At 35.7% G+C, this 16,118-nt stretch overlaps 1 protein-coding gene across 3 annotated transcripts in view; it reads right to left on the reverse strand.

Annotated features, from left to right (window-relative positions):
- ATP7 (copper-transporting ATPase 1) overlaps positions 1 to 16,118 on the reverse strand; it is a 185,973-nt gene that overhangs the window by 17,901 nt on the left and 151,954 nt on the right. For all 3 annotated transcript variants that reach the window (XM_090403124.1, XM_090403125.1, XM_090403126.1), the window contains one exon: positions 2,441 to 2,644. In XM_090403124.1, the coding sequence (XP_090259250.1) occupies positions 2,441 to 2,644 (204 nt within the window). The remainder of the gene's footprint in view (positions 1 to 2,440; positions 2,645 to 16,118) is intronic.

The raw sequence follows: 16,118 nt of genomic DNA on the forward strand, positions 1-16,118 counted from the left end.
ATTTTTGTTGTACTTTTATTTTTTTACATAGTCCATAAACCCTGCTCTACAGACTAAACATGGAACATTTTCAAACCATTTCAGACCTCTGATAAGTGGGGTGGTAGTCTTACACTGGGCATTGAAATTCATCTTCCACTTAAAGACAATCACAAACAACCATGCCCATGGTGGAATTGAAACCTGTTGGTCGGAAAGCAGATACACTAACCACTTGGCCAACTAGACCAGTTAGGATGGATAAGGTCAGTGCATGGATTAAATGATTAATTTAATTTCTAAATTAACAACACTGGGAGATTATCTGAAAGGTAATATCCAGTTGTTTGTTGGAATGGTAAAAGTAATGACGCTGAGGTAGAGATCATATAGGAGGATTTGAACAGACTGATAACTTGAACAAAGGACAATAGTTGACTGTTTAATGTTGTCAAGTATAAAATTAGTGCTGCACTTTGGACTGCAGAGATGACAAATTGTGTATTACACTAAAGGGCAAAAAAATTAACGAAGCTAGATCTTAGAGCATGAGAGAATAGAAAGCTGAACTTTAGGGAGACACACTGGACAAGTTAAAGGATCAACAGGATGTTCAAAAAAACAGAAGTAGCAAAGAGGCAATTATTGTCCCTCTTTATAAAGTCGCAATAGACCACATTTGAACCATTTTTCAGAGAACCTATGGAACTCATTGGTGTTAATTACCTTTGGTTGGAAAGAACTGGAGTTTGAATCCTATCTAGGAAGTGAAGAGACTTTATCAGGAGTTAAGGTGATTCAGCTGGTCTCACATGCAGATGGCAGAGATTTCCCTCCTGAAAACTTGGTTTTTCATGTTGAAAATCAGACAAACCAGCCAGAAGAACATGCAATACTAACAGACATAGCAGAAAATGCAATAATCAGATTTTTAAGAAACTTAAGTGACTTGGTCATGACAGGTCAATGAGCCTAACACAGAGTGAGGATGGGCTAGATTATTTTACTCAGATTTTTGATCTTTAGCTTTGTGTAGATGTGAGGAAGTGATTTTGAGAGGATTCGGAGGTAGGTAAGCAAGATGGTAACAACTCTGCAGAATGTTTTCTGTTAGAAATTAAAGGTCTGTAGGTTGTGGAGTTTAGCTGATTGGAAAGGAGGAGACATGATAGAAACATATCAATTACTACAAGATTTTACAAGATAGATGCCAAGGAAAATTTTCAGCATATGGCAGAAGGGGAAGAAACAAGGAGATTTTTATTTTATTTATATTTTTTTTGCTGGGAGAATGGTAAACAAATGGAACAATTTGTCAGTAAGGATTCATGAGTGTACTGACAATAAATCAGTTTATTAATAAAATACTCTGAATGAGAGACAGATGTTGAAAGATTTTTAACTTGGTTCTACTGCAAATTAAAGATGCAAAGAAATCATATTCTTTGTTCAATCCTTTATCCAAATAAGCAAAACAAACTTTCAACATTTATCTCTCATCCAGAGTATTTTCTTAATAAGGTCTTACACTTTTTGACTACTCATATATGAGAAATATATGACTTCTGCATTAATTCAACCTTAGTACCTCTTCTGGGTCTGGCTCCCACTGATGAAACCTCAATGAAGATTGAAACTGGTTTGGGTAGTGGTCCTTCCCATTATGCATAGCATTATACACATCCAAAAGGGTGTGTGTGTGTGTGTGCGCTTTGCATTATACGATACATACTAAGGCAATTGATGTGAAGTCATTAGACTCTATATACAAGTAGCTCAGTCGTGAAGATACTTCACATTGAAAACACTGTTTGCTTACTTGGATAAAGGATTAAAACCAAGAATATAATTTCTTGGCATCTTTAATTTATAGTAGAACCAAGTTAAAAAACTTTGAATGTCCAAATAATAAGTTTGGAAAAAAAAAAGGACAAGAAACAAGTTTAAAAGAAACTGCAATCTCAAAGTGGAAACTAATGAAAGAAGAAGAGCTGATTATGTAACTTAGGACAACTAAAACAATGAAAGAAGAGCTCTTTACACTACTCATTCCGATAAAATCAATGAGGAATAAAAAACTAATTATTATGTTAGCAGAAGGGAAACTTATAATTTACTAAATTCAGAGACAAAACATTTGGTAAATCAAAGCAAAATGTAAGATATACTTGCATTTGAAAGATGCCCACAGTAATAAAGCAAGAATCTGATAATTGAGGAGACAAAAAATCTAAAAATAAGCAAAGTTGATGTTAAAGAAATGAATACTCAAAATAAGAGGGTAAAACTAATTTTTACAATAGTACAATTCATCAGTGACTTGTATCATAATATACCTTTCCCACTTTGGTACAGTAACAAACTATTAAGTTTGGTACTGCACACAAAATATTTCTGAGTTTTTTTTTTACCATTTTTCTAAGCTAAGAACACGATGCATGTCCATATCAGAATGACTTACTCTAATAAGCACAACATCAGCAGCCTCTACAGCTACATCTGTACCAGTGCCAATAGCAATACCCACATTTGCTTTTGCAAGAGCAGGTGAATCATTTACTCCATCTCCAACCATGGCAACTTTTAATCCTTTATCCTGCAGTTGCTGGATCTTCATAACTTTATGAGAAGGAAGCACTTCAGCAAAGACTCGAGAAATTCCAACCTAAAAAAACAGAAATAAATAAATATTTTAAGCATAACTTTAAGACCGTCAAAAATTTTATTCCATAACACAGAATTATATTGTGTACAACTCTGCATATTTCAGCTACAGCTATTGTTCTACATAAAAATTATTGATTTGATGCTTTTTTTCCTTTATCAATTAACAGTGTAATAAATGAAACATTATCCAGTAAGTCAGTCACATTATTCAATGCATTGTGAAGAGCCAAGAAAACTGTTTAATATTAAAAAAACTGATAAAATAAGTAAATAATAATTTATATTTCTTTCCTTCAAAATGAAAGATATATATATATACTATATATGATTTTTCCCCCAGTATATGAATATGTACAGGTAGTAAAATAAACAATATCAGACATAACACTGGAGTGACATTTTTTTTTAACCTTTAATCATGATTACAGACTAAAGTAGATCTTCAACTTATGCGCTAGTATTTGTGCAAATGGGCAGAAAAATTAGAAGAAACTTGTTAAAGTTACATTTCAAGATCTGCAGACTAATAATAAATATTTAATAATAAATAAACAAAGTTTATATATATGTGTTGAAAATTGACAGTGTTGGTTCACTTGTTACGTGCAGTGACAAGTGCAAATGAATATCGGCGAGTCTAGCAGAAACTGACCGAACGTGATAATTCTGACATTGCGTTAGATCGCAGTGCATTTGTTTCATAATCTAAAGTGTTAATCGAACAATTCCAATCATTAACTATTCAATCAATGTCGAAACATAAGCTGTAACCTTTAACATGTTATATTGCATTTATATAATGTTGTAAGCATTTATAAACACAAACAAAATTTAATTTTTTCGTTTTTTTTCTTCGGGGTGCTGCAGCGTCACAGTGTTAATGTACCAGCTGCCACTGTTGTGTTTATCCTAAACAACCAATGATACCAAAGGTATAGTATTTTCTCAAGTTATTTTTATAGCCAATTTCTAGTAAACTGACTAGGCCTGCTGACCCGGTTCGCTACTGCTAGCACTTCCCCTTTCTAACCAGTATCATCTATTAGAATCCTACTGTATCCACAGACATTCACAAACATCCATGAGATGTTTGTGAACACTGAATTAGAGAAAATTAACATTTAAAGAAAACCATTGTTCAGAATGGATGGTGGTATTAGGAAACTGAGACATAACAAACAAATTTGAGAGAAAATGTAGTCCTTATTCTTTTATCACAGCAAAGTTAGTATTTCATGACCTTTAAATATTTTGGGATAATCAGTTTATCCCTGCATAAAGATGATATACTTCTCTGCCTAACTGTTGATAGTATCTGCGAGTTAGTTCTCTTGCCTATCCTTTATCCAAATATTTGTCCAAGCAGCCACATGAGCTATAATGAATCCTTCATCAAGAATTACATCATCCAAGTAGAAAAACTATTGTGAATACAAATTAATCTATCAGATACTCCAGCCAGGTGAGCATAATCATTATTTGCCAATATACCAGTAGAAGATGCTATCAACTATATAGTTTGTTTCCACCCGATATTGTGGAACTTTTCAGAGGATGTCTCTACTGCTCTTTCTTATTTATTCATTTAGTGTATGGGGGGGAAAAAATTAATGAGCAAAACTATATACAGATTAAGAATTCAGTTAACCAATCAATGGTATTATCTAGGAGTAAATCAAGTTCCTGAGGCCTCCAGGGAAAAAAGGTGTGGGGCAGTTATCAGTGATATGATGCATAGTCTCCATAGCAGCACTACACACACACACACACACACACACACACACACACACACACACACACACACACACACACACACACACACACACACACAGAGGGTAACTGTGAAATTCCCCACAGATGTAATAAATGGACACAGCAGCACCTTGTTCAGTCCTAAATCTGTTTATTTGGCTCCAAAGGTGTCATGGTAAATTGAATCCAGGAAGTCTGATAGATGGATCTGTAATTAGGTATTTAGTTTGTTCCAGTGTCTTCTCTGCCAGACCTGGGGACAACCATCTGGTATTTCCACTAGCCACATAGGAGATCTGGAGGTAAGAATGGACGTGGGAAAATATCCTGATGTATAGGAAGGTAAATGTTATTTCTGATTTTCTTTATTTCTTTGATGGTAGCTTCTCCTGAGATTCTGAAGCATGGAGGAGTGATGTGGGAAGAAGAGGTAACCGTGGGAGAATAGCAGATCTTAAGCTACCAGAAATGGTTCTCATTGTAATGTTAAGCTGTGTGTCCATGAGAGTCATGCGGTGATTTCAGTTCTAAACTGGGGAACAATACTCCACAACAGGGAAGAGCAAAGCCAGGGCTGCTGTTCTAAGAGGCGAGGTATTACAATCCCAAGTTGTGCCTTTCAACTCTTTCTTCAAATGGAGAGAGTCATATCTTTGTCTTGCAATATGATTTAGCAATGTGATTCCTATCTATCTCCAACCACTGCTAACCTGTATATTCAAGATTCAACCCAATTCCAATATGAATCAGAACCACTGGTGATACATGGATAGCATCTTAACCTTAACCTAATGTCACAAAAGTTGTTAGAAGTTTTTTCACTTGGTTATATTATAAATTAAAGATACCAAGACATTATATACTTGGTTTAATCCTTTATCGAAGTGTAAGAAAACAAAGTTTGTGCCTGAAGTATTTTTCAGGACTGGGGCAACTCTTATAAGGAGATGTGTTTTGCATTATGGGATACTAAGACAAGTGATGAAGTCTTAGCTTTCTTATAAGAGTTGCCCCAGTCCTGAAAATACTTCAGGCACCAACATACTTGGATAAAGGATTAAACCAAGTATATAATTTCTTGGTGTCTTTAATTTATAGTATAACCAAGTGAAAAAAACTTCTAACAATTGTCTCTAATCCAGAGTAATTGAATAATAAGGTGTGACGCCTTTTGGCAACTTGAATATAAAAATATGACTTCTGCATTACTTCAACCTTAGTATCACCTCTGGGTCTGGCTCCCACTGAAGAGACCTCAATAAAGGTCGAAACTGTTCTGGGTAGCGACCCTTCACATAATGCATAGTATTATACATGTCTGCAAGATGTGCTTTGCATTATGGGATACTAAGGCAAGCGATGTGAATTCTTAGCTTCCTTATATGAGTTGTCCCAGTCCTGAAAATAGTTCAAGAGCAAACTTTGTTTGCTTACACTTGGATAAAGGATTAAACCAAGTACCGTGGCATCTCGCTAATCTGAACTAATAAAAACTATGTTCATTCAGATTAGCGAATTTTCCACCAAGAGACAACGACAACTAGCATTTAAGAGAAAAATAATCAGATTCTAATGGTACATTAATTTAATTCTGTAAATAAATGAAGTAACTGATAGAAAAAAGCCACTGTACTGTTATGTAAAACTTAAAAAATAATACAGTACACAAGTTTATTTTAGTTAAAAATTTAGTTTGTATGTACCTGTATTGTTGAGGATTCTGATTTAATAACATTGCATAGTTCAGTACATACAGTAACTTAATTTGCATAAAAATATCACTTTCTTGTACACAACACAAAAAAAGTTTCACAAACTAACACAAAAAAAAAGTTTTTTTATTTCTTTGTAAAAAATTCAATGATTTTCTTTTGCTGGAATCTAAGCTTTTTTCGAATGCTTCTTCTCGGAGCTGCATTAGCAATAAAATTTTGTGGAATGGTGTATCATTCTACTTAGCCCATTCAATACACATATTAAAACTGTCAACTTGCTCTTCTTGTTTTACTTTTTTTTTCTTGGAGTTCTTTATCATCATCATCGTCTTCTAATTCATTCTGTAGTCATATTTATAATTTCAGCATCTCATTTGATTTCGAATTCACTTTTGGTTCTAACCGTAATCCATTCCGTAACATCTGTTTGTGAAATTTCAACATCTGGATTTATATTTTTAACCAGTTTATACATGTTTTGAATTTCCTCTTTTATATACTGTATAGCAGCGTTTCTCAACTTTTTGCCCTTGCGAAACCCTTGAAATCCATGTTGTAGGGAACCCCTACATAATAATTATTATATATCATTGTTAGTATCTTTCTTTATTTTTATGAATTTAAAGATCATGAGGAAAACAAATAATAACCTTATCATTTGTAATTTTCTAAAATAATAAGATAAATCAAAGTAAAATGTCATATAAACAAAAATATGTGCCAAAGAATTGTTATTTTTGAAACAAATATGAATAATAAAGTTTTAATTTTCTAATGTGAAACATGTGCTTGTCTTTTGGTACACAAATACTTAATTCGGGGTTGGATTTTAGATAAACAAACACGAATTTCATCTTCAACAGAAAGGAGATGATTTCTGTCTTTGCTCTTAATACTTGTCAAACAAGAAATAGCTTGCTCATACATGTAAGACATTGAAAACTCCAGCAATATATTTATTGCTTTCCTATGAATAGTAGAATACTCTTCTTTAACAGAAATCCAGAACTTGTCCAGGGATAGGTCAGTAAATCTCATCTTGAATGTACGATCAGATTGCAGCCCACAAAGTTCTTCTTTTTCTCTTAAAGTCAAGTTCTCAGGATGAGCAGAAGATTCCAAGTATGGATCTCTCACCCAATCATACAATTGTGTTGGAAGGGCCAAAATAATGTTCGATTTTTATCGTCAGTTCTTCCAGGTGGGTTACAATAAGACTTGAAATTTGATAATATCCTTCTTTACTTTTAAGCCCCACCAGTAATTGAAAGATATCAAGATTCCCTTTTGCAACATGATTTTTCCAAAGATTCAGCCTTCTTTTAAATCCAAGAATCTTGTCACTTGAAGTTAATATATTTTCTCCAGAGCCCTGCAGTGGCTTGTTCAGCATATTAATATAATGAAAAATGTCGGCTAAATAGGCTAGCATCTGCACCCACTTTTGATCTTGATAACACTTGGCAAAATCTTGTTTATTGTTTTCTTGAAAATACTTTGCAATTCATCTTTTAACTCAAACACCCTATTTAGAACTTTTCCTCTACTTAGCCACCAGATTTCTATATTATTATTATTATTATTCAGGCCTCCAAGGAGTCAAAAGACTCATCGAGGGAGGTCCTTCCTAAGACATAAAGTCTGTCAAGACTCATCGAGGGGAGGTCCCCCCCTGAGAAACACAAAGTTTATCATACCACTCTTTAAACTCACTGACCGTTCTCGCTCCCACCACTCCATCAGGCAATGCATTCCACGGCTCAACCACCCTCCACACAAAGAACCCACTCCTTACCCTCTTGCTCACAGTTTCCTTTCGTAACTTCCAGGGATGGCCTCTTGTCATCACTCCGTCCCGCTGATCAACCAAGCGAAAGAACTCCCCAGTGTCAACCCTGTAACCACCTCTCAACAGTTTAAAAGTCTCAATCATATCACCTCTCCTTCTTCTATCCACCAAACTCTGCAGTCCACATTCTCTCAGCCGATCCTCATAACTATCCTTGTACAGTCCTGAAACCATCTTTGTCATCCGTCTTTGTATCCTTTCCACTGTTAATTTATCCCCTTCAAATCCTGGGAACCAAATCTGAGAACAATAGTCCAAGTGTGGTCTGATCAGAGACTTATACAACGGAATGATAACCCTCTTATCTCTGCAGGTCAGTGTCCTTCTCATAATAGCAGCAATCCTCTGTGTTACCTTCACCACCTTTGCAATATGTCCCCTAAACTTCAGGTTTCTATCAATCCTCAACCCCAGATCTCTTGTCTCCCCTACTTCCTCCAGTATAACTCCTCCCATAGAGTATGCAGCATCCCATCGATGTTTCCCAAACCTCAAGACCTTACATTTTGCTGCATTAAACTGACACCCCCATTCATTTGCCCATCTATCTAGCTTATTTAAATCCTCTTGCAGGGCTACCACATCTGCACTATTACTAATAATCCTTCCCAGCTTCGCATCATCCACAAACAACTGAATATCCCCCTGCAATCCACTGGCTATGTCATTGATATAAAGGTTAAACAATATAGGTCCTAGTACTGAGCCCTGTGGGACCCCACTTGTAACCCTCTGCCTCCTGGAAACTGCTCCACCATACACAACTCTCTGATACCTATCAGACAGCCAATCCTGAATCCAGTTGACCAATCTGACATCCAGACCCATGTGCTGCAACTTAAATATCAGCTTATCATGTGGCACCCTGTCAAATGCCTTCGCCAAGTCTAAGAAAATTGCAGTATATGCCTTTCCCTCATCTAATGCTCTTGTAACTTTATTATAAAAGGCTAGCATATTGCTAAAACAAGAGCGTCCTTTCACAAATCCATGTTGATTCTCACAGATAACATTACCCTCATCTGCCCAATGCTGTACACGGTCCCTCACTACTTTCTCCAAGATCTTAACAACTACTGATGACACACAGACTGGCCTATAATTAGACACTTCCAGTCTGTTACCACCCTTATGCAATGGCACTATCTTACCTTCCTTCCATTCCCTGGGCACCTTTGCCAAAGCCAGACTTTCATTGTAAAGCCACGTTAAAGGTATTGTCAATTCGCTAGCACATTCTCTCAAAACTCGTGGCGAAATACCATCCAGTCCCACAGCTTTACTGACATCCAGAGTACTCAGTATCTGAAACACACTCTCCTCCTGTACCTCCGGACCTCGTACCAGTCCTATCCCTCTAGCATTAAAACCGACTCCTCTAGGATGAAATACTCCAATAAAGTGTTCATTGAACAATTCCACTATGTCCTCTGCATCAGTCACTCTATTCCCATTTTTATCCCACAATATCATTCTTCCACGGTCATTTCTCCTCCTACTGGCCACATAGCTAAAAAATTCCCTAGGATTTTCTTTGGATCTTAGGGCCAATCTCCTCTCATATTCCAGTTTCGCTTTCCTTACCACACGAGTCACTCTTCTGGCCTGTGTCTTATATTCCTCATGCATCTCTTCACCTGTCTCCTTATATCTCTTCCATAGCCTCTTTTTCGCATGCAATTCCTGTTTAATATTGTTTGTCATCCACTTTACTCCAAATTGCGCCCTCTTCTTCACTCGTGGTATACAACTTACCATTGCGGATAACAAATATTCTTTCACAATTTCCCACGCACTGGTGATATCCCGGCCTTCCAATTCCTCCCTCCATGAAACTTCCCGAAGTTGACGTCTAAGACTATTATAATCACCTGCCTTATAATTCCACATAAGTTCCCGTCTCTTTGATACTCCTGCATGTCTATTCATTTCCATGTCAACACCATATGATCACTCTCTCCAACTGGTGGGAGAGACGTCAACTCAGTTATTATCAACTCTTCTGATGCTATAACCAAATCCAAAATTTTTGTACCTCTTGTTCCCTCTGTTACATGTTGCCTGAGACATTTGTCCCTCAAGAATTCTAGAAATTCCATTCCCCTATTGTTACATGCATCTTCCTCTCTCCAATTTATACTACTGAAGTTAAAATCTCCCATAACAATCATTCTTCTTGCACTTGCCAAACTTAGCTGTCTAAACATCTCCTGGTCCCCATCCTCTGTGCTCCTGGGTCTGTAGCAACACCCCACTAAATATCCTGTCTTGCCTACCTCTACCTCACACCATACGCTCTCAAAATCATTTGTCTCACTTCCTTCCAAATTCTCCACTCTTAGAGGACATAGGTCATCACTTATCATAAGCAGCACCCCACCACCACGCTTTCCCCTCCTATCCTGATGAAAAATGCTATACCCAGCGACTTCTATTCCTGTTTTTATATCCCCTTCTGTCAACCACGTCTCAGTGATCGCAATAATTTTTGGCCAGGCTGATGCTATCTGCGCCACCAATTCCTCTCCCTTATTCCGGATACTCCTGGCATTAGTATACAGCATATAAATGCCATTGTTTCTATACCCAGCCTTATCCCTTCTAGACTCCACTGGGCTCAGTGTTACCTGACATTGTCTCCCTTCTCCCAAGTATCCATTCCCACAAGAGGCCACCCCTGCTATCATCCTCCCTGGGACACACTGACTCGTTCAGAACAGCAATCTCTCCAGATGCCTACGTCCTTCCTCATTCAAATGTAAACGGTCTCTCGCATACAACTCCTCTCTATCCTCAAACGCACTCCAAGCATCCACATATACCAGTCCTCTCTTGTCACACATTCTTGCTATTATGCCATTCAATATCACCCCTCTTCTGCTCAGCTCATCATTATCATAACTAGGCAACACGCACACTATTTTTCCTCTCTCTGTCTTCTTCCGTACAGTCTCAAGCAAAAATCTCATATCTCTCGCTACCCGACTTACATTGCCACTCAAGTCATTCGTTCCTACCATCACAATCATCTCATCCACCCTTTCACCTCTCTTAATTGCCATAGCCACCCTTTCTATTGTTCCTCCTGGCAAACACTCCTCACGCATCCTATCTTGAACACCACGGATCATTGAGTCGCCATACATTATACCTCTTACCATTCCCTCGCTCCTATTGTTTCCATTTTCTCCTCTTCTTTCATTCCCATACCTCTCTCTTCTACTGTTTCCATTCTCTCCTCTTCTAGCACTCCCATACATCTCTCTCATTCCCTCTCTCCTACTGTTTCCATTTTCTCCACTTCTAGCACTTCCATATCCCTCTCTCATTCTGTCTCTCCTACTATAGAGCAAAAGATTTATATGCTCTTTGTCAGGGGGTTTTCACACAGATTTTTAAACATTCTAGAGTGAACTGGCCTTTGTTTAATGAAGTTAACCATTTTTGTGGCATCATCAAAAACTTTTTTCAGTTTTTGATGATGTCAAAATCTCCAAGAGATTTTGACATCATCAAATCAATACTTCATCAATACTTCTCTGTGAATAAAACAGTGTGTTGAGACAACATCAGCATTTTCTTCTTTTACATGAGAAACAAAACCACTTATGGAGCACTATCAGTACAGATGCCAATAAAGTTCTTCCAAGAAAGACCTTTCGTTTTCAGATATAAGGATAAAATATTGTATATATGTATTCCTCTGCTTGTCTTAGGTAATTCTTTACAACAGAGTAAGTTTTCTTGAATTTCACCCTCATTAACAAATCTTATAAAAGCTACAATGTAACAGTTATTGGTACGATCTGATGACTCGTCAACTCTGATGGAAAAACTGCTATTTTTCAGTTTATCACACAAAACCTCCTCGACGTCATTTGACATATCATGGATACATTGACTTATCATACTGTTTGAAAGTAGAATATTTTCCATTTCTCGTACTGCATCTTGTCCCAGCATTTTACCCACTATAATTTTACATGCTGGCATTATTAGGTTCTCATCAATTGTGTGACTTTTCATTTTCTGTGCAATAATTTCTGCTACCAAATAACTTCCTTCCTGAGCCTTTTCACTGACACTGAATTTATTCATAAAAACTGCACTCTGTTTCTTTCGAGATTGCAATAGCATTTTAAAATAATCAGCACTTTTATTTTCCATATCATTGTGATTTTTTGTGAAATGTCTTTTCAATTTTGCTGGAGCCCTTGCTGTATTTGAAAGTTGTTTGCCACAGACGAGACACAGTGGAAGAGGACAATCTGGATCACCAGTCAATGTAAAGCCCACTGATAAGTAATTTTCATTGTAAAGACAAACCTTTTTTGTATTCATTTTTGTATTTGTGTTTTGAAATTCAGCATGAGAATTCTTCATCAACTAGCCTCTTCAAAATTGCCTGGATTTTTTCTATTCAAAAATTTCCAATTTTAATGGTTAGTTAGAATTTTCTATAAAATAAAAAATGTAAAAAGTAATTTGTAAAAATGTAAAATGTAATAATAAATCAAAATTAGACTAATAAAACTGAAGCACAAAACATAAATAAATAAAGGAAAACAAAAGAAATACATGGGAAAACTGGGGGAGAGAGAGAGAAAACGGAACTCCAGTATACAGTGATTGTTGTTTATATCATGCAAAGCACTTATGTAACCTTATTCGCCATTCAGAACAAACTATTGATATATTGAATTGAAAGTGTAAATATATTTTCATGTAGGTTAGCTAACAGTGGTTGCCGTGTAACTCAAATAAAATTGGTCTCGAAACAATAAAAATACTTAATACATGCGACACTATCATTAAAGGTATTAGTTTTTTAAAAAAAATTGTTAAATTAAAGGGCCGAAAAAATTAGTTTATAAAACAGATTCAGTTATGTTAGTAATATAATATTTAATAAATAAATAAAAATACAGGTAACCCTCGTATAATGCGGATGTTAGGTTCCATAGAAATGCCGCGTTATACGAGACATAGATCACATAGAAAAAGTAGGGTTGGTTCCGAAATCGTTTTTTTTTTTTTTTTAAATTATATAAACAACAGTAACATATCCAACAAAAACAATATTTTTATTTAATTCATGTAAGTTAAGAAAACAAACTATGACAAATACGTAGTATAAAATTCTAAAAATTACAAATTGTACATAAATTTCATTGCACATAATGCATAAATGTTTTAGACACAATAAAATAAGCGCATATTTTAATCGTCATCACAGTTTTCAGAAAAAACATTTCGTAGATGTTCTTTAAGTGGCCAGAGGACGTCACCACTTGAAATCTCTTGGACATTTTGTATAATTCTCATTGCATACTTCAGCTGGTTTAGTCATCAAGAAGTCAGTAATAAGACTTTGCTTTCCACTATGTTGCAATTTTTTATTAAGTTCATAATATGACGCTAAACAAATATCCAATTGTCTCGTGAATTTTCCCGAGTGCCCAATTGAGGGATCATTATCCCCTAAAATAACTTCCTAACTTTCTTGCCAAGTCCAATCCTTCTGCTAATTTCTTCTTTAAACTGAATTCTTTAACAGATTCATCACAATCAGAATCTTTGGCAGAACTTTGCCGCCATTTGGTTCGACGCCATCTATTAATTGTACCAGTTCCTCCTCTTTTAAATCTGTTTCTCCATCAATTAATTCACTAATTTCGTTTTCAACCATATCGCAAAAGCCCTCTCCACCAAAAATGTGTGCACCATTTATTACACGACGTAGCTCAGCATCCACTGGAGATACAAAATTTTGTTCCATTATGGCTTCAGGCCATATTTTTTTTCAGCAAGCATTCAGTGTAGAGGGTTGTAATTCCTTAATGGACAGAGAAATAATTTTTACACAATTCAATATTGAAAACTCTTTCCACGCTTGAGGCGGTGTCATGTTTGGATTAGATTCCATTTTTTCCAAAATTAATTGAAATGTTCGCCGAATATAATATGACTTAAATGTTGATATTATTCCTTGGTCAAGTGGTTGAATAAGTGAAGTAGTATTAGGTGACAAAAAAGTTATTTTAATATTCGAATGGCTTAAATTTGTTGGGTGGCCTGGTGCATTATCTAAAATTAATAGAATTTTGAAGTCCATATTCTTTTTCTTTGTGTAACTTTCTACATCGGGTACAAAACACTTGAAAAACCAATTTTCAAACATGCTAGCTGTAACCCATGCCTTTTTGTTGGCTTGTCAATAAACAGGTAAGTACTTGTCGAGCCCTTTCATCGCACAAGGATTTGCAGATCGGTTAATAAAAATTGGTTTTGTCATGTAATCACCTGATGCATTACTACAAAAGAGTAGAGTAATTCTATCTTTGGAAACTTTGAATCCAGGAGCTGATCTTTCATTTTTTGATATATAGGTGCGTTTTGGCATTTTTTTCCAATATAACCCAGATTCATCCACATTGAACACCTGGTCTGCACTGTAACCACTTTCTTTAATGATTTTTAAAAGTTCTGCTGGGTATTTCCGGGCAGGTTCGACATCTGCTGATTCTCCCTGGATTTTAAGATTATACAAAGATAACCACTTTTTAAAGTTTTCGAACCAACTCTTACTGGCAGAAAATCCATGCTGAGAGATTTCTTCTCAAGAATCTTGATCAAGTTCTTTTAAATGTTTATAAACTTTGAGAGCTTTTTGCTTAATAAGGTGTCCATTCAAAGGAATTTTCTTTTGAGTGCCATCTTCTATCCAAATCATTAGAGATTTCTCCATTTTTTCTATTAGAATATCGCGAACACAAGCAATGCGCTTTGCACTTACCATTGACCCAGCAATAACACTTTCTCCGATTTTAAGTTAATTTTGTTTGATTGTTGATTCATTTAAATTCAGAGTCCTTGCAACACCTCCTGGTTTTTCTCCAATTTTCAACCGATCCAAGATTTTAATTTTTTCTTAGAGAGAGAATTTCCTCTTCAATGTTAGTTTTTTCCCTTTTGTTGCAGTTTTAGTGGCCATTACAATAAAAATAAACTTTTACATTAAAAAAAAAGCATTACATATGTAACTCACCAGAAAATAAATTGCTCTGCTTGAGAATAACACACTTATGATTTTAAATGCGCTTTCCTGGCAGAAAATGAAGACAATTTTCAACAATAATCATTTTATACAGTAAACCCTAGATGGCGAACCTATGGCACTCATGCCAGAGGTGGCACGTCTGAGAATTTTGCTGGCACATCAACGATTTACAGGTGATATCCTTTTATACGCTTATAAATTATTCAAGTTTTTTTTTAATTGTTACAATACGTACAAGCTGAATTTTGTTTTACACAAGACAGCAGCTATAAAGACGTGCATATGATTGGTGCGGTATTAACAAAAGATCGCGCGACCCAAAGACAAAAGCAACTGACGAGTGTTGAGTTGAAATGCTAATTCTCTTCAATCGAATTCCACAACATCTGAAACTGTCATAACAACATTCACCATTAGTTTTAACATTCACAACAGGGTGTCATTTATCGTTCCGATGGAACTTCTCATTACTGACTTGCTCAACTCACACAAACGTTTCAATTTTATGGCTTCTTGTTTGCGTTTGAGGTGGCAGGCGAACTCTCACATTCATTATATGGCATGTTTCAATTCTTGGTAGTCTTTTATTTTAAGTTAGCCTTTGTGATCTGTCATAATGACATCGAGAATTTCAAATGCAATAAAAAAACACTTATTTCATAATTGAAAAATTGGACAATAGTTTTTAGTTAGATATTGTGTTTTGGTGCAACATATGGTTTTGCTTACATCTATACAGCATAGTTTCTGTGAGAGGGGAGATGTGATTTATTAGTTAGCGCCGTTTTTATTCTGTCTCTAATTGCACAGACTGCAAAAGCCCTCTGTATACAGTACCTTAGTCAGTGATAATACAAGAAATCTAAATTCGATACTTATAACTACTTGCGCGATACAGGCAGACACAAATTTAACGAAGATAAAATTAGATTTTTAAGTCCTGCGGCAAAAAATATGAAAAAAAAAAAATAAATAAAATAAAATAAAATAAAGGGTTACTAGAAATTGTAGACTGCGTTATATCGAAACCGCGTTGTATAAGTACCGCGTTATACGAGGGTTACCTGTATAATAGAAAAAGTATAATTTTATTATT

The sequence above is a fragment of the Typopeltis vanoorti genome, chromosome 13 (genome assembly GCF_054136105.1).
Source record: "Typopeltis vanoorti isolate ZY-2024b chromosome 13, IOZ_Tvanoo_1.0, whole genome shotgun sequence".
NCBI lineage: Eukaryota > Metazoa > Arthropoda > Arachnida > Uropygi > Thelyphonidae > Typopeltis > Typopeltis vanoorti.